The sequence below is a fragment of the Vipera berus genome, assembly GCF_964194415.1.
Source record: "Vipera berus genome assembly, chromosome: 2".
NCBI lineage: Eukaryota > Metazoa > Chordata > Lepidosauria > Squamata > Viperidae > Vipera > Vipera berus.
This window is the reverse complement of record NC_138203.1, coordinates 29,912,079-29,927,809: the sequence shown is the minus strand read 5'-3', so window position 1 is coordinate 29,927,809 and position 15,731 is coordinate 29,912,079. Positions and strand designations below refer to the sequence as shown.

Here is a 15,731-nt window from a genome sequence, read left to right as displayed (position 1 = left end):
TTAACAGATGCAGAATATTCAGACATAAAGTTTATTCTATTTCTGAATGAGGTACTGTAATCCAAAGAACAGTACTAATAATAAACTTTGTATCACATCATACACAGATAAAAAACTTAATGCTTAGGAATATAAAACACATTTCTATTTCTGTTACCAGTGAGAGACACTCTTCATCTTGCAAAAGCTTTTAATTAAATAAGTGGTTAGGGTTTTTACATAACAGTCCATTTTACGTAGAGCAATATCTTTTATAATCTAAGTTCTTCATAACTGCAAACCTAGGTGAGTGGGTGCCAAAAAATCACAACCATAACATTTGTGATTCTTAGCTCATAACCTAAGAAAGTTAACCTAGGGAAAGGAAGAAAATCTAAAGAAGAAATGGACAATTTGATGCTAAACTGCCCTCAGTACTCCTAATATAGGGAGGCACAGTACACAGAGCCTATGTATAGAAACAGTTCCAATTGGATACACATATTTTTGCTTTCTATGGGTAGATGTAAATACAGCATTCTCAAATAAGACTGGCTACAAACAAGCCTCTTACCTGTCCCTATCTTGACTGACTGCATTTAATTCTGCTACATTGTACATAATAGACGGTTCTAAGGATACCTTCTCCATAAACATTGGAGAGCTTGTGATATTCTGAATCTGAGCTTCCAAAAACACTTCATCAGTCTGAAAAATCAAGAAAAATGCTTAAATAAAAAATAGTCTGAACTGAGAAAAGTTCCAGCCCTTTAAAGGTTTGAAAAACATTCAACCACATACGCAGTTAGTTTCATGCCTGAAAAATCAAGGTCACAGTAATTAAATGCGAGAAAAGTCTTCATCCCAAAGGAGAGCAATAGAAGCAAAAAAAGTTAGTCAACTGGAATTGTGCTGAACAATGGGTGTGGGGTAATTTCTTACATTATCCTGCCTTAGGATAAGGTCTGCATATTGATCTACAATCACATCAATTCAGAATTCGTCAAAAAAGGAAAGTATGTTTAAGAAATGAGAAGTGACTGCAATGCATATGTACACATGCCATGCCAGTGATATATCGGACTACATACAAAGAAAATATGGGATTATTAATGGGGAGCTTTGCTACTGTTTCTGACAGTATGCCAACTATCCAAGAAGCTCTGGCACAGTAAATGCTAGAATCGCTATTTACTGTTACATTTTATTCCTACGAATTTCTTATGAAGCTCTTACACGTTAATATTATCACATAGGTTAATTTTCTTATTATCTCAGTTATTTCTTGCTCTAAGACTTCCAGTAATAAGCATGTGATCTTACTTTTATTTTCATGACTGAACAGTTTGACAGTGGATTCTGCCAAAACAACTAATTTAGCAAAAGATTAGTTGTCATGTATTTTAAAAGCCCACGCTTGTCCTCACCTTTCACAAAGATTTACAGACAAAGACATACTATAAAAACCATGCAGCAGATGCAGTCTTTATGTGTGTGAACTCAACTGGATCTAATTTCAATTAAATCAACTCCCTAGGTAAATGTGCAGAGGGTATTAGCCTGAGTGGTTATTTTCTTCACAGACAGAATGCAAAAGTACCTGAGTAGCACTAATGTAATCTAGTACATCTCCTTATATTAATTAGTTCAGATATTAATATCTTTAATTAAGTTCATTAATAGAGTTAATGAACATACTTCATCAATAAATTATATCATTTCAATTATATGTCAAAACCTGAAGTAAAAGACACAGAAGGAGCATAATGAAAACAAGCAAAAACTATTCATCTTCAGGACTGAAATATTTATAAATCATTAAGTGTCAAGTAAAAGTGAGTCAATGTTTTAAAAATAATTATCATAATTTAGCAGTATGCAGAGATTTATGGATGTTTGCATGTGAACTGCATGATTCCTCTTAGCAGCAAAATAATTCTTTATGTTTTCATTCTCTCCAAGAGCTTAGTGCTGCAAAGCAAAATAAAGAAGCTAGTTTTTTCAAGCAGAAATCAAAACCTGTTGATGATTAAAGAGGCTAGCATGGTAGAGATGAAAACAGCTACTTGATCAAGTCTCCTAATCACACCCTGCTCTTCAAAACATATGCAAGGAAAATTTCACAGCATGTTTTCTATTGCTAGGCAAATCTTTTTTTTAAAAAAAGGCCTTTGAAATCTGCAGTAACCCTTCTCGCATGGCTGCTTCATAAGATGCTTCTGGTTGTCTCTGCACATATGTAAAAAAAGACTACATTGCTTTGAGGATTCAAAAAAGAGGTTCATATGCGCTCCCATGCATTGCAAAACATCTTTTTTAAAGGATTTGTGCAGTCCTAATGTGTAAAAACATGTTGAATAATTGTAGCAAACTGCACAATAAATTTTAGACTATTATATCCCTGGATGAACATGAATTTGGACAAACTCCAGGAGACGGGGGGGGGGGGGAGAAGGGAGCCCAGCACGCTATGGTCCATGGAGTCGAAAAGAGTCAGATATCATTTAGCAACTGAACAACAACAAATATTCCTGGATATTGACGAGATCAGCAAAAAAAATAAGACTCAGTTTGGATGTTAATACTTAATCCCAATATAACATTATTAAAACTATTGCAGGGCATATGGTACTGGGACTGCAAACCCCTTCCCTTCAGGTGCACCTTAAAAATGTTCAGAGCTCTTCTTCCCATTTTAGATTAGCACACAATCCATGTGTTTTCTGAGTTCTGCAATACTTCAAATTAATTACAATTATGAGAATCAATTTAATTTTACACCACTAATTATGGCTTACTTGCATTACCCATAGTTAAGATAGATAAAGATTTCGATGCCATACTAAAATGTGGTCAATTCTGTCCCCTTCCTAAACACACTGGAAGAATTCAAGGAATTCAAAAGGTCATGAAGATACTAAAAATGTAGAGCTATGTTTGAATGCAGCCTTTGTCAAGCAAAACACCAGTGACAAATTCAGTTATCTTGCTTCTTAAGCATTTGAGCTTAATTGCTCCCACATTTTCCAGTATCTGATATTCAAAACGTTCTACTATTCTGCAATAATATCTTATAAATCCACTAAATCTAATCTCTGGGGTTTCCATATATCCCTCTAGTAGGTTTAAAAAAGAATCCATTAACAAAAAATTAGCAACAGTTCAGTTGAATGAAGAAAGCAAAATCAAGTAATATAATGAAAAAGCAAAGTAGAATACAATGAAGCAAGAACTGATTAATCTTAGTAGTAATTTTATTAGAGCAATATGTTTCATAGGAAATTTGTAGATTCCACTATATATATATATATATATATATATATATATATATATATATATATGAATATATATATTTGAATATATATATATGAATATATATATTTGAATATATAAATTTATAAATTTATAAATATATAAATTTGAAATAAAATCACATTGCACTAATGTTATAGTAAACATTGCCACATGCATTTAGGATTGGAAAGCAGCATAAGCATGTGAAGAAAAATGCAACAGTTCTTAGACTCTCTCCTCCAATCCAGTGTCTTCACAAAAAAGTAGGTAACAGAAACCTAATCATGATGTAATATGATATAAGTCTATATGAAGGGCTGCATATACTTCATGCTACTCAAAAAACAAAACACACCTTTTCCCTCAAGCCATCCAAACTAAGAGAAACTACTAGATATATACATAAAAGAAATTTGAATACTTGGCTGGATACAAAAAATTACAAGAGGAAGTAAAATGGCTGACAGATTTCTGTTTAAAAACACCTTCTGCTTGACACAATGCTCTAAATATGTTTCATAGCAGTTTGTAGGTTTCAATTTGTCCCAAACTTTTGTAACTGGGGGAGGGGAAAAAACCTTTAGTGAAAAACCCGCACAAAGCAAACGTTCTAGTTTTGTCAGCAGAAAAATATTTGCTAATGTTTTCCACACAATCCTTTTGATTTTACATACTTTCTTTATCATTTTGCATAATTTATGCTGGCTTTGTTAGTCATGAGAGAGGGCCATGTAAAATATAAGACCAGTAGTTTTTACTATCAAACAGCAAAAAAAATATTCAAATTCCTGTTTGGCTTCAGAATTTTTCAGACAGCTTTTGGACATTTTCCAATGTTATTATATTTTAAAACTATGAAAGCATATACTGTATTCCCTAGAATGCAAATTTATTTCCAATTAAAAATTGTGTTTTTTTCCATGTTACACAAACAGCCTTATGTATATAATCTTGTAGTAGTGTAATGTACCTTGAGAATATCATGTGTTGCTCTATGTTCAAGCAAAAAAAAAAAGGAAATTGTTTGTTTTTGAGAGCATGTTACTGAAAACTAATGAAAGCAATGGATAACAAGGAAAGAGCTAATGCATATGGAGAGCTGTTTTTCCCCTACCCTCACCCAATATTTTTGAACAAAAAAAAAGCAAAAGGCAATATTTATGGTCAGTACAGCAAACATTGCTTTTCCATTATATTTGAACAAAATGTTAGTAACAGGCAGAAAGACAAACAGAAGACAAGCATACATACATATTTATAAATAATAAATAAAAATTACCACAGAACTGAGGTCACTCTAATGGGAAAATAAAAAGAAAAACATTAGAGAATTTAGGGTTAAATGTTAAAGAAAAAGGAGGATAACCACGTTTCAAATAAAATGCATATTTTTGCATTTTTTTGTGTATTTAAACAAGACAGCATTAGTAAGAGAAAAATGTACACTGCAGTAAAATGAAAAGGATCACTAATAAGACATTTGACTTCTAAATAAGACTTGTGCCAGCAAATGGTATAACAAAGGAAAAATTATGTGGAATGATAAAGACAGTAATTGCACAATGAACACACTGGTAAACTAGTACATGCTCAGGAAAGAGGTTCTACATGGAAAATATCTGGGTTTCTTTTCTTTTAGGGTTTCATCTTGTATACTGTCTCTCAACATGGAAGATTTCCATAAGAGAAACCAAATCTGTTTACTTGGCATACAACCAAGTCCAAAGTTACACCGCCCTGAGTCCTTCGGGAGAAGGGCGGTATACAAATTAAATAAATAAATAAATAAATAAAAGCACTGTTGAGGAAATATAATTTTAAAAATGCATCCTCCACTCAATTACATACATTGAAACATGAAACTGGCTTCAATTTCTCAACTTACTTTAATTTGTTGAGGCATATTTTCTTTTTCTGTATGCAGCTGTTATTTAGCCTTCTGTTTGTTCATTCGTTCATTCATTCATTCATTCATTCATTCATTCATTCATTCATTCATTCATTCATTCCATATTCTGCAAATATTGTGCAGAAGACCTATGAAAATCAAATTAACTGTCCATTTTCTGCCTCCTGTCACAGTTTTTTTCCTCTCTTTAATTTGGCAGGTGCAGGAGAGGCAGCAATGCTATGGAGCAGGCAAGAGTTGGGAAAAATCACAGAAATTTTATTTCTTGTTTGCTAAGACCATTCTTCTCTAAGTAATAATTCTGAATACAGGTCCACCTTTGGGGAGAAATATTGAGTAAAAATACTCAATACTTTCAACATTTCCCCCATGTCAAAACATATAATTACATTGTAATAGCAATTATAAATGAGTAGATTAAAAAGGGAGTAAATTGTATTTACTCAGCAATTTTTGCTCAGTTATAAATAGGGATACACCCTTCCATGCGCACCCTCACACTCACTCAGATATTCCATTGTCACAGAACCTCTTAGGTAGCTATTTTATATCCCCAACATATCTAAATGTATTGTCAGGATTGACATCCGCATTTTGCACATCTTTCATGCATGCAACATCATACCAAGGTCCCCAAAGGCTCCATTGTGCCATAGACACATTTGATGTCCCTTAGGTTCCATGTTGTATTGATTATTTAGATTCTTTCCATTTAAATTAAATTATTTAGATTCTTTAATGTAAAAAAGTGAATAAGCTAATTTGTTATTTACAGGAATGTTTGGATTGTATGATTGTATGTACAGGAATGAATGGATTTGTATGCACACAGAAGCATTCTAAAAATGGGGCAAAAATGGGCTGAAAAAGGCAGGGGAAAAAAACTAAGGTAGTAAAGAGTATCTTTCAAGGTATCAGCCTGTACGCCATAGTTAGGACCTGAATCATTTAATCAAGTTTAAAAGAAGGTAATAATTTCTGATACATATATTTACAGAAGAAAAGTAAGCAAGACTTAATAAAACAACTCCAGTGATTGCTGGTTTCAAAAGCACAACATCCTTTGTATTTCCTTCTCTGAAGATGCTCAAGAAAAACCTCAGCCACATGGATATTTTATCACTGGGCATGGCCACCACACTCTCATCATTTTGTGAGAGTGATATGGTGTGCTGTCAAACTTCAAAATGTGCTATTTGGGCCAAAAATGGCTGGGGATATCTGACACAGATTTAAACAAAATAAGCTCTATTTAAATGAACTGTTCTTTCAATTACTTTTAAAACCATTCCTTTACTTTTCTTTTTGTTTGATTTTCTTCTTAGTTTTCTGATATTATCTGTTTTATATTCTCTTAATCCATAAAAATTATCATACTCAAAAGATCCTTACTATTCTTATTATATGAAGAAGATACCCAAGTACAGGCAGAAGCTGGCTAAACAGTCATGTTGATAAAAAAGCTGGGCTTATTAGTTTATCTCATGCAGGAGATACACAAAAAATCCTGACACCTGGCTAAATATAACACTTTCCATTCCTAAGAGAAATTTCCTTATATTACCGTACATTAAAGGCATCAATTTTTACTACTTACCTCAGCATTGTAGAATTTAGTTTTAACATCTAGTGGTTTAAGGACCTGCAGAAAAAAATAATAAACACTAACAGAAGATTTATTAGATTCCTTCACTGGTATTAATTTTACTGGCTTTTGTTTTTCTAAGTCCAACTGTATATCTGAGTCAAACAGAAGATACCATTAAGGCTGTTGCCTGGAGGCTGTAAGAATCTGGATGGAGAAGAACAGTTTGAAATACAATTCTAGCAAGAGTGAATAGCTGTGACTTTGGATGTCATTTGAGGCCAATTATTTTCTCTTTTAATTTTGGAAAGGGTTGTGCTCTCTCATGCTTAACTGGTATGCAGTTTGGAAATTTTCCTGAACTCATAGCGGCTTGTCAAAGAGCAAAATTCAGACAATTACATCTTGTGTACCAAATGCAATTTTTCCTAGATCAGAAGGCCCTCCCCACAGTCAATCATGCCTTGATCATCTTATGAGTACGGTACTATTAGTTCTTACAGAAAGGGATATCCTTCAGAACCATTTGGAAGTTACAGTTAATCCAGAATGCACTACAGGTTCTATATTATCTTCCCATGTGACATCTCTAGTGTTGTACTAGTTACCAATTGACTTTTGGTGCAATTCAAGGTACTGATTTTATCCTTTAAAGCCCTCTATGGCTCAGGATCCAGGATTTTCAAGGCCGTCTTCTATCATTAATATCTGCTCTTTCAATAAGAGGTAGGACGGGAAAAAATCCTCCATGTCCCTACACTTAAGAAGGGCTTCATCAGGGACCTTTTTCTGCCAGTGCTCCCTTCCTCAGCATTCTTACAAAGCTCAAGCTGTCCCCAGTTCTATTACAATTCCAAAATGTTATGAAGATTTATACAAAGATGAAGCATTTTTATCCATGTGGGTTCAATACGATTTGTTTCAAGTAAGCCCAGCTTTCCATGAAACTCTCATGTCATAAACTGGGCTTATCTGAAAAAAGTACCAGTATGGATAGAAGTTTTCAATCATCTTCAGAAAATATTATGCTATTTCTGTAGTGTCAGTTACACAATCTAGAGATTTCCTAAACTTGGTGTTATTAAGTCTCAATGGATGGTTGCATCTTCCAGCCTTAAATGAGTAGACTCTAGAATACGAGAGAAGAGAACATATGCAATTTTGCTTTAGTTTTTATTAAATGTAATCTAATTTTGTTCTATCTTCATCTATTTTTAAGTAGTGATTAAAAATGTAATATTTAGTTTGAAAAACTAGCCCATATGTATGAGTTTTACAGAGTGAATAACACAGTGATGAAAACTACTTAGCATCCCACCAGCACAATCATGGATCTTTGGTCCAGCGCTGCATACTCCTCTGGATCCCCCTCCTTATGTGCATCAAACCCTTTTCCAGGTAGTTTATTTTAGGAGTGATATATTGTAGCACAAACAAGTCTAATATTAAATACAACCTAAACATTCTCCCCTCCCAGATTTATCTTATAAACATTCAATATTTGGGGAATAAAGAGATGCTATTGACAGTTAGTGTCAAGCCCTAGCTTGCATTTTCAATACCTGGAACTTGAAGAACTTTCGGAAGTACATCTTTTCACCAGTCTGTGTGGTATAGTTTACGGCACATACCAAACTGAAAGACACAAATAGTTCAGTGGATTTTAACTATTTGGGATAGGGACAATGTATATCCGTTATGTATCTGTCTGTCTGCCTATCTATTACAAAGTATAAACGATGAGTATGTGCTTACGAATATAAGAAAATATAAATGTCTCACATGTGTGTCCCTATTTCCTTTACTTCATGATGGATTACATCATCAATGCAACAGTCCTGCTTCAGTTCTGCCACTGCAGCACTAGAGGCGGAAAGGTTTAAGCGCTGTGAACTTGTCTGTAGGTCAGCCTTGGAAGTTGGAACAAGAGCAAAAAAAAAATCTCATTAAATAAAAGAGTAAATAAATTTTGGAAGACACCCATAGAAATGAATGGCATATCAGAATTATAGAGTGGCTCAGAGAATAACAGAAGTCAATACTGTTCTATTAGAAAATTCTCATCTTCACATTTTACAGATGGAACAAGACATACTCAACAGCATTCTACTAAGGTCATATTTATAAGTATGAATTGCTATTGCTTATATTATGTAACCTGACTTTTCCTGGCCTAAAAACAAACTGGCATTTGATGGTCAAGAGCTGGCAGGTGGCCCATCACCTGTTGGCAGGGCTGGATTTATGGGATAGTTTGGTGGCATTTCTTTGTTTTTAATTGCAGTATGTCTATTTTACAGTTTACAGCACAGCTATCGTGCATTTAGTACTCCTTTGAAAATGTCAGGAAATTATGCTGTTAATTTTTTAGCATTCGGAATTAGCAAAACAAGGAGAGACATGGGACACAAATAATCCCTGAACTGTAGTTTGCCCGGTTTGCTTTAGTAGTAAAACTGACATATATCTACTATATAGTTTACATTAATTCTGGCTAATACATTTAAGTTGGTCATAGTTAAGCCGGAACTGGTGTGATATAGGGATTAAGGTGCTGGAAGACCACCAGGGAGACCAGACTTAAGTTCGCACTCAGCCACAGAAATTTCCTAAGTGACCTTGGGGAAGCCCCTTTCCTCCCCTGAAAAATAAGTGGAAAGAATGGTAAGTATGCTGCCTTGAATTCATGAAAGAAAAGTGTCCATAAATCTAAATAATATATAAACTCAAAATCCAGACATTCACTAAGTAAAAAATTTTCATTCGAAGTTGAGAAGAATTCCAACAATAACTGATTATTAAGATTATTAAACTGTTAGCATTTTACATAACAGTTTACCCATAAGTAAATTCTTGGGCAAAATGTACTGGGAAGATCTGCTACAAAAGCATCACTGAGGCCAACTTTTTATTACACAAAAAGTTTGCAAGGTAGAACTTCCAATGGATTACATTTTTAAAGAAAGAAAAAAAAAGTGCAGAACAAAGGTATTTTCCAGGTTTTCTTTAAAAATCCTCCTACTAAAAGAAAAAAGAAAACATGCCTTTATATTTTCTCACATTTGTGGACTAAATAATCTTACAACTTACAAATAGAAGAATTTTAATGTATTAAGAGTGATTATAGAAAATGAAGCATACCTTTACCAAAATGTCTTTTACAACTTGGTGACTGTCATTATGAACGCTAATGTAGCTGGAAAATGTTTCTCCTAAGAATATATTTCTGTTCAAACAGGAAGGGGGAAAAGATAATAAAGTTAAAAAATATTTTTTTTCTTTCTCTAGCTCTGATTCATTTTTACATTCAGGCATTAGACAGTCTACCCTTGAAAGATTTCCAAAGTTTCTGTAAGACATCTCCCAGGTCAGTGACCTCCAGATATGTTGTTCTGTAACACTACAGAGTTCTCAAATAAGGTCATTGATTAGTGCACGGGTGTCAAGCTGGCCGTGTCATGTGACGTGTCGCTACGTATCGTGACTTTTTTTGCATTGCCGGAGCTGGGGTGGGCGCAATCTCCATATGATGCAACCGGTCCACGGGCCAGCAGTTTGACTCCCCTGGATTAGAGATTCTGACACTTAACGTCTAACAACCTGACGATGGCTATGCTCATGCAGTTAGTACTGATGAAATTGATTAAACCTGTAATTAATTATGAACCTGTGTCTTATATAGATTTTAGCTATAGCAGTTTGTTGTATGACAAAACCAGCAGAAAATAAATTAAGAAAAAGCAGAATTAATAAAAACTGACAATGTGGAAAATGTGTAAGAATGTAACATAGAAGTTAAAAAAAATTAAACATGCATAGAAAATAAAAGCCAATAATCACACTCTTGCCCATGCATACTAGTTGCTAGAAAACAATATAAGGAAAAAGCTATTTATATCATATCCATCATACCATAAGTTATAAATAGTTTTTGAACTTCCAAGCTGCAACTGGTGGACCACTGTGGGAAACAAGATGCAGGATGTTTCCCACAGTGGTCAATGCTTTCAAATATAAAAATGTTTGAATATTTCAAGAGTCTCACTGCACTACTAAAAATGAATATAAGGATTTCATTTCATTCTAGAAAACAGTTGTAACAAAGAAAAAGAGAAACCTTAAAAGCCTAAATTTATTATTGCAGGAGAGTTCCAGGATCATTTTCCATCTTATCATTATAGACAGAATATTATATGTACACACAGCTATGTTGTGGGCAGCGAGGGAAAAGAAATTTACAGGTAGTCCTTGGGTTACAACCACTCATTTAGTGTCTTTCAAAGTTGCAATAGTGCTGAATGAGAGGGACTTACAACCAGCCATCAAAGTTTCAGTCATCACAGCATCCCCACAGCCATGTGATCATGATATGGGTATTCGGTGCCCAGCTTGCAATTATGATGTCACAGTCAGCCCTGGTTATGTGATTCTGATTTCTGACATTCCCTGCCGATTTCCCACAAGCACAGTCAACGGGGAAGCCAGAAGTTGGAAGCTGTTCCTGCTCCCACCACTTTTTTGCCTGCGCACATTCTGTAGCACCTGCCTGCAGCTTTCCATGCTCCCTGGCAGCATCCTATAGCTGCCCATGCCTCATAGTGCCTGCCTGCAGCACTGCTGCCCTGGACAGTCTGCTTGCCTGGGACAGGTGCTTCTTCTCTACTGTTGACCTGTTCAACCTTTGGCCTACAACAATAACCAGGACTCATTGCTAAGTGATCCGGTCATGTGATGTTGCACTTTATGACTGCATTATTTAGTGATGGAAATTCCAGTCTTAACTGCCATCATAACTTGAAGACTACTTGTATGAAGAGAATTAGATGTTTCTGATGCATTTTTTCCTTTTTTTGCTCATTACTGTTGTTGTTGCTTCCCATTGAGTATATTTATTTTGAATAAAGATAATAAACTCAAGAAAAGGAAAAAGAGGGAGGGAAGACAGAGGGGAAACAAAAAAATTGCTCTTATATTAACCAGAAATAAAGCAGATATTCTTGTGCTGAAAAGTTAGTAACATACATAGTCTTTTTATAGTCTTGGAAAAATAGTATTTGAATTAGTTTATGAGATTTCTCCTCTCAAAAATACAACTAAGTATGTAGTCAGACAGCATAATTAACTCAATAAATCTAAATCTATGTACAAATTCTTACCCAAAATTCTGAGGCAATGTCAACATTTCTCCAAGCATTAATGTTTCTGCTCCTTTTACAGTAGAAGGATCATCTTTCATTAATTGATTAAATAGATCACCTGAAGAATACAGAATTATGTCAAGTCACCCCTATTTAAAATGCAAATCAATTAAAGAATATATCTATGTATATCTATATCTATATATCAGAATATCTGCAGCTCAGAATTGATCTGTGGAGTCCTTGGTGCTTTCTGAGCTTGATTGTGTTTTTTTTTTTGGGGGGGGGGGCTTGCAGACATTCCATTACCCAACTAGGTAACATCATTAGTGTGAGTATGCATTAAAGCTATGAAACACACAGGCTATATGAAAAGGATAACACTATCATACATTAAAGAAACCATCATATGTAGTACAGACAGCAGAAGACTAGCAGAGCACATTCATGAATACCAACTAGCAGAAGACACAATGAAATATTAATTTCACAACATATGAACAACCTTAGCCAGTTTCAGGCAGGAAGCTGTCGGTACTCTAGATCCAAAAATGCTAGGGAATTCCTGGAAGCTTGTTATTCAGACAAATGAACCACCAATAGACACATAGAAATAAAGCATATTTACACACTTTTCAAAAAAGACAATAAAAAAAACTAAGAATGAAATTAAAAGATTAGAACACATATTTTCAAGCAGCTAACACCCAATATCCAAACACCAGGCAAAAAATAAAGCAGAAAATACCAAAATCAAAAAACTACCAAGAAGAACCCTCCCAACATTGGCAGGGCAAGTTACTACATATAAAGAGGGAGCAAACCCTATATACTCACTAACACTCATGATGTTACCTAATTGGCTAATGAAATGACTTCAAGCAAACAGCTAAGCTCAGAAAGTACCAAGGACTCCACATATATTCTTTTTTTTAAATTCCATTTATATCCCGCCCTTCTCCGAAGACTCAGGGCGGCTTACAAGCTTAGCAGTAGCCTTCATTCTATGTATATGCCTGCTTATTAGGGCTTTCACACACACCCCAAGTGGCATTATTACAAAGTCAGCTTAATTGCCCCCAACAATCTGGGTCCTCATTTTACTTACCTCGGAAGGATGGAAGACTGAGTCAACCTTGAGCCTGGTGGGATGCGAACCTGCACTAATTGCAGGCAGCTGGTGTTACTTAAGGAGGCATTAGCCCACTGCTCCACCAAGGCTACACACACACACACCTCACACATAGCATTAATTGTATAAGTCAACGTTTAAACCAAAAGAGCCAACACCAGAGTGATTTCATATCTGATAGATGGAAAAGCTGTCTCAATTATCCAGGTCATGGTTGTGCCAAAGGTGCTTTTCAAAAGGCAACTGGACTTTCTTGTTTTTTCCCCCCAAAACCCTTTTGTTTATCTTTATTTTATTTATTACAGATATTTATATATAATCTAACTCAAAACTGACACTTACGTTAAATTTATTTTAGAAAAGATATTTGTACTTCTTTGTTAAAAAAAACCAGTAGGATAATTTACCCTGGGGAATGAATATTACTTGCTTTGCCTATTATTCCCTGTCCACCCACCCACTCCCTACTCATCTGTGGTAGCAGGGGTGACAAGAAGACAACATATTCCAGCAGAGCCTAAGAAAACTTACTGCTTTAAAATAAAAGCCAAAGCACTTTTCCCGAATGTAAGTACCTAGCGTATAAGTAAGAACAATTAAACAATTAAAAACAATTTTAGCTATTTTTAAACATAACTTTATTTACCTGGCAGATCTCTTTCTTCACAAGTCACTGGTATATTGGTGAATAATGTAGGCTTGGTCAATCTCATTACTGTGAATGTAAAAAGCAAATTCAATTTAATATAGACTATAAATATTATAGGAATCTTAATCTTCAAAAAAATATAATACTTATCAGTCATTGCCCTTGGCATTTTATAGACTAGGGCTAGAGTTAGAAAATTATGTATAGATACTGTGTTTAATTAATGATGGCCATTTCCCTGCTAAGTAATTTCTACAATGAACTAAATAGAAAAGGTATAAAACAAAATCCAAGAATATATATGGAAAAAAGCATATATAAAAATATGTGGCTGTTTTCTGACTGTTACATTTTTTCATATAAAAATCTATCTGTAACGATTCTATTTTTCTGAATAATATTCAAAGCCAGTCAATAACAAATGAATATATTAACAAATATAAAAGGCAGCATAATTTCTTAAACATTAAGACAACAAAATTGTCTTTACTGTTAATATCATTTTATCAATTAGAGCCCTGGTGGCGCAGTGGTTAGAATGCAGTATTGCAGGCTAATTCTGCTGACGGCCGATTGCCAGCAGTTCGGCAGTTCGAGTCTCACCTGCTCAAGGTTGACTCAGCCTTCCATCCTTCCGAGGTTGATAAAATGAGGACCCAGATTGTTGGGGGGCAATATGCCGATTCTGTAAACTGCTTAGAGCGGGCTGTAAAACACTATGGAGCAGTATATAAGTCTAAGTGCTATTGCTATTGTTACTTCTTGGTTCCCAGATTACAATTATGTAAATGGGGAAAGTAGGATGTAATTGAAGCTCTAAGAAAGTCTAATGTTTCTTAGCTTTCTTCATTGAAGTTGGTGATGACTAACACAAGGAGTTATCATGAGTTGGTTCTGATTCATGGTTGCATCAATATATACATCCGATTCATTTTCTTTTAATATCTTGTCATCACAATGAGATTTGGAAGATTTTATTTTTCTACAAATCCTACCCTTTGTAAATTAGAACGCCTTAAAACACTGATGTATTTTTAACAGAGATCATCCAAGGAGCAGCAGTACACATTTCTATAATCAAAAAACACAGAAAGAATAACATTTTGACAGGTTTCAGTTTCTGCCTAATATTGGTACCAAGTTGAAGAAAGAAGGAAACTGAATACAGTACAAGCATACAGGTAAGTCCTCACTTTACAACCATAACTGAACCCAAAATTTATGTTGCTAAGTGAGAAATTTTGCCCCATTTTATGGCTTTTCTTGCCACAGTTGTTAAGTGAATCATTGCAGTTAAGTTTCTAGGAAGAAAACTACATATATCAGTGATACCTGTTCTGTGGTCTAAAATAGTGCTTCTGGAATTTGAAGATTAAACTGGATATAGGGAGGAAATTATATTCTTCTGACATATTATTTGTTGCAAAAATCAACAAACTGCATCACTGTCTGGTTTGGTGGCAGCAGTGCCTCAGATAGAAAGTCCATACAGAGAATGGTAAGGACAGCCGAGAAGATCATAGGAAGCTCGCTTCCTGGTATTCAGGATGCTGCTTATAAGTGCTATGCGCTTAGAGCTCAAAGCATTGTTAGAGACCTCACACGCCCACTTTACGGTCTGTTTCTGTTGCTCCCCTCTGGGAGGAGGTTTCAAAGTATTTCTAGCAGTACTACCAGATCCTGTAACAGCTTTGTTCCTATGCCATCCATCTGGTAAACTCGCAAAATTTGTTTTTCTCGCCATGCATATATATACATAACTCGAACTAGACTGTTGTTTCTCTGTGTCATATAATATATGTGGGTATATGCACAATTCTATATTTATTTTTGTCATATTTATGTAGTATCAGAGGTGGTGATGCTGTATGCAACGAAATTTCATTTTAATGTCTGCCAATTAGTGTACATTCAAAGTGACAATAAAGTTATTATTCTATTCTATTCTATTCTATTCTATTCTATTCTATTCTATTCTATTCTATTCTATTCTGTTCTTATCGTGCAATTTACTATATAGAACACAACTAGGTCGTTTCTTATAA

The 15,731-nt window shown here is 34.7% G+C and overlaps 1 protein-coding gene across 3 annotated transcripts in view; it reads right to left on the bottom strand.

Annotated features, from left to right (window-relative positions):
- The window catches only part of LOC308663144 (trafficking protein particle complex subunit 13), a 30,143-nt gene that overhangs the window by 10,634 nt on the left and 3,778 nt on the right, over positions 1–15,731 (bottom strand). For all 3 annotated transcript variants that reach the window (XM_081319347.1, XM_081319346.1, XM_081319345.1), the window contains 8 exons: positions 13,684–13,752; positions 11,924–12,023; positions 9,909–9,993; positions 8,550–8,677; positions 8,330–8,402; positions 6,780–6,824; positions 4,553–4,570; positions 554–687 (listed from right to left, as the gene is read on the bottom strand). In XM_081319347.1, coding sequence (XP_081175473.1) covers positions 554–687; positions 4,553–4,570; positions 6,780–6,824; positions 8,330–8,402; positions 8,550–8,677; positions 9,909–9,993; positions 11,924–12,023; positions 13,684–13,752 — 652 coding nt within the window. The remainder of the gene's footprint in view (positions 1–553; positions 688–4,552; positions 4,571–6,779; positions 6,825–8,329; positions 8,403–8,549; positions 8,678–9,908; positions 9,994–11,923; positions 12,024–13,683; positions 13,753–15,731) is intronic.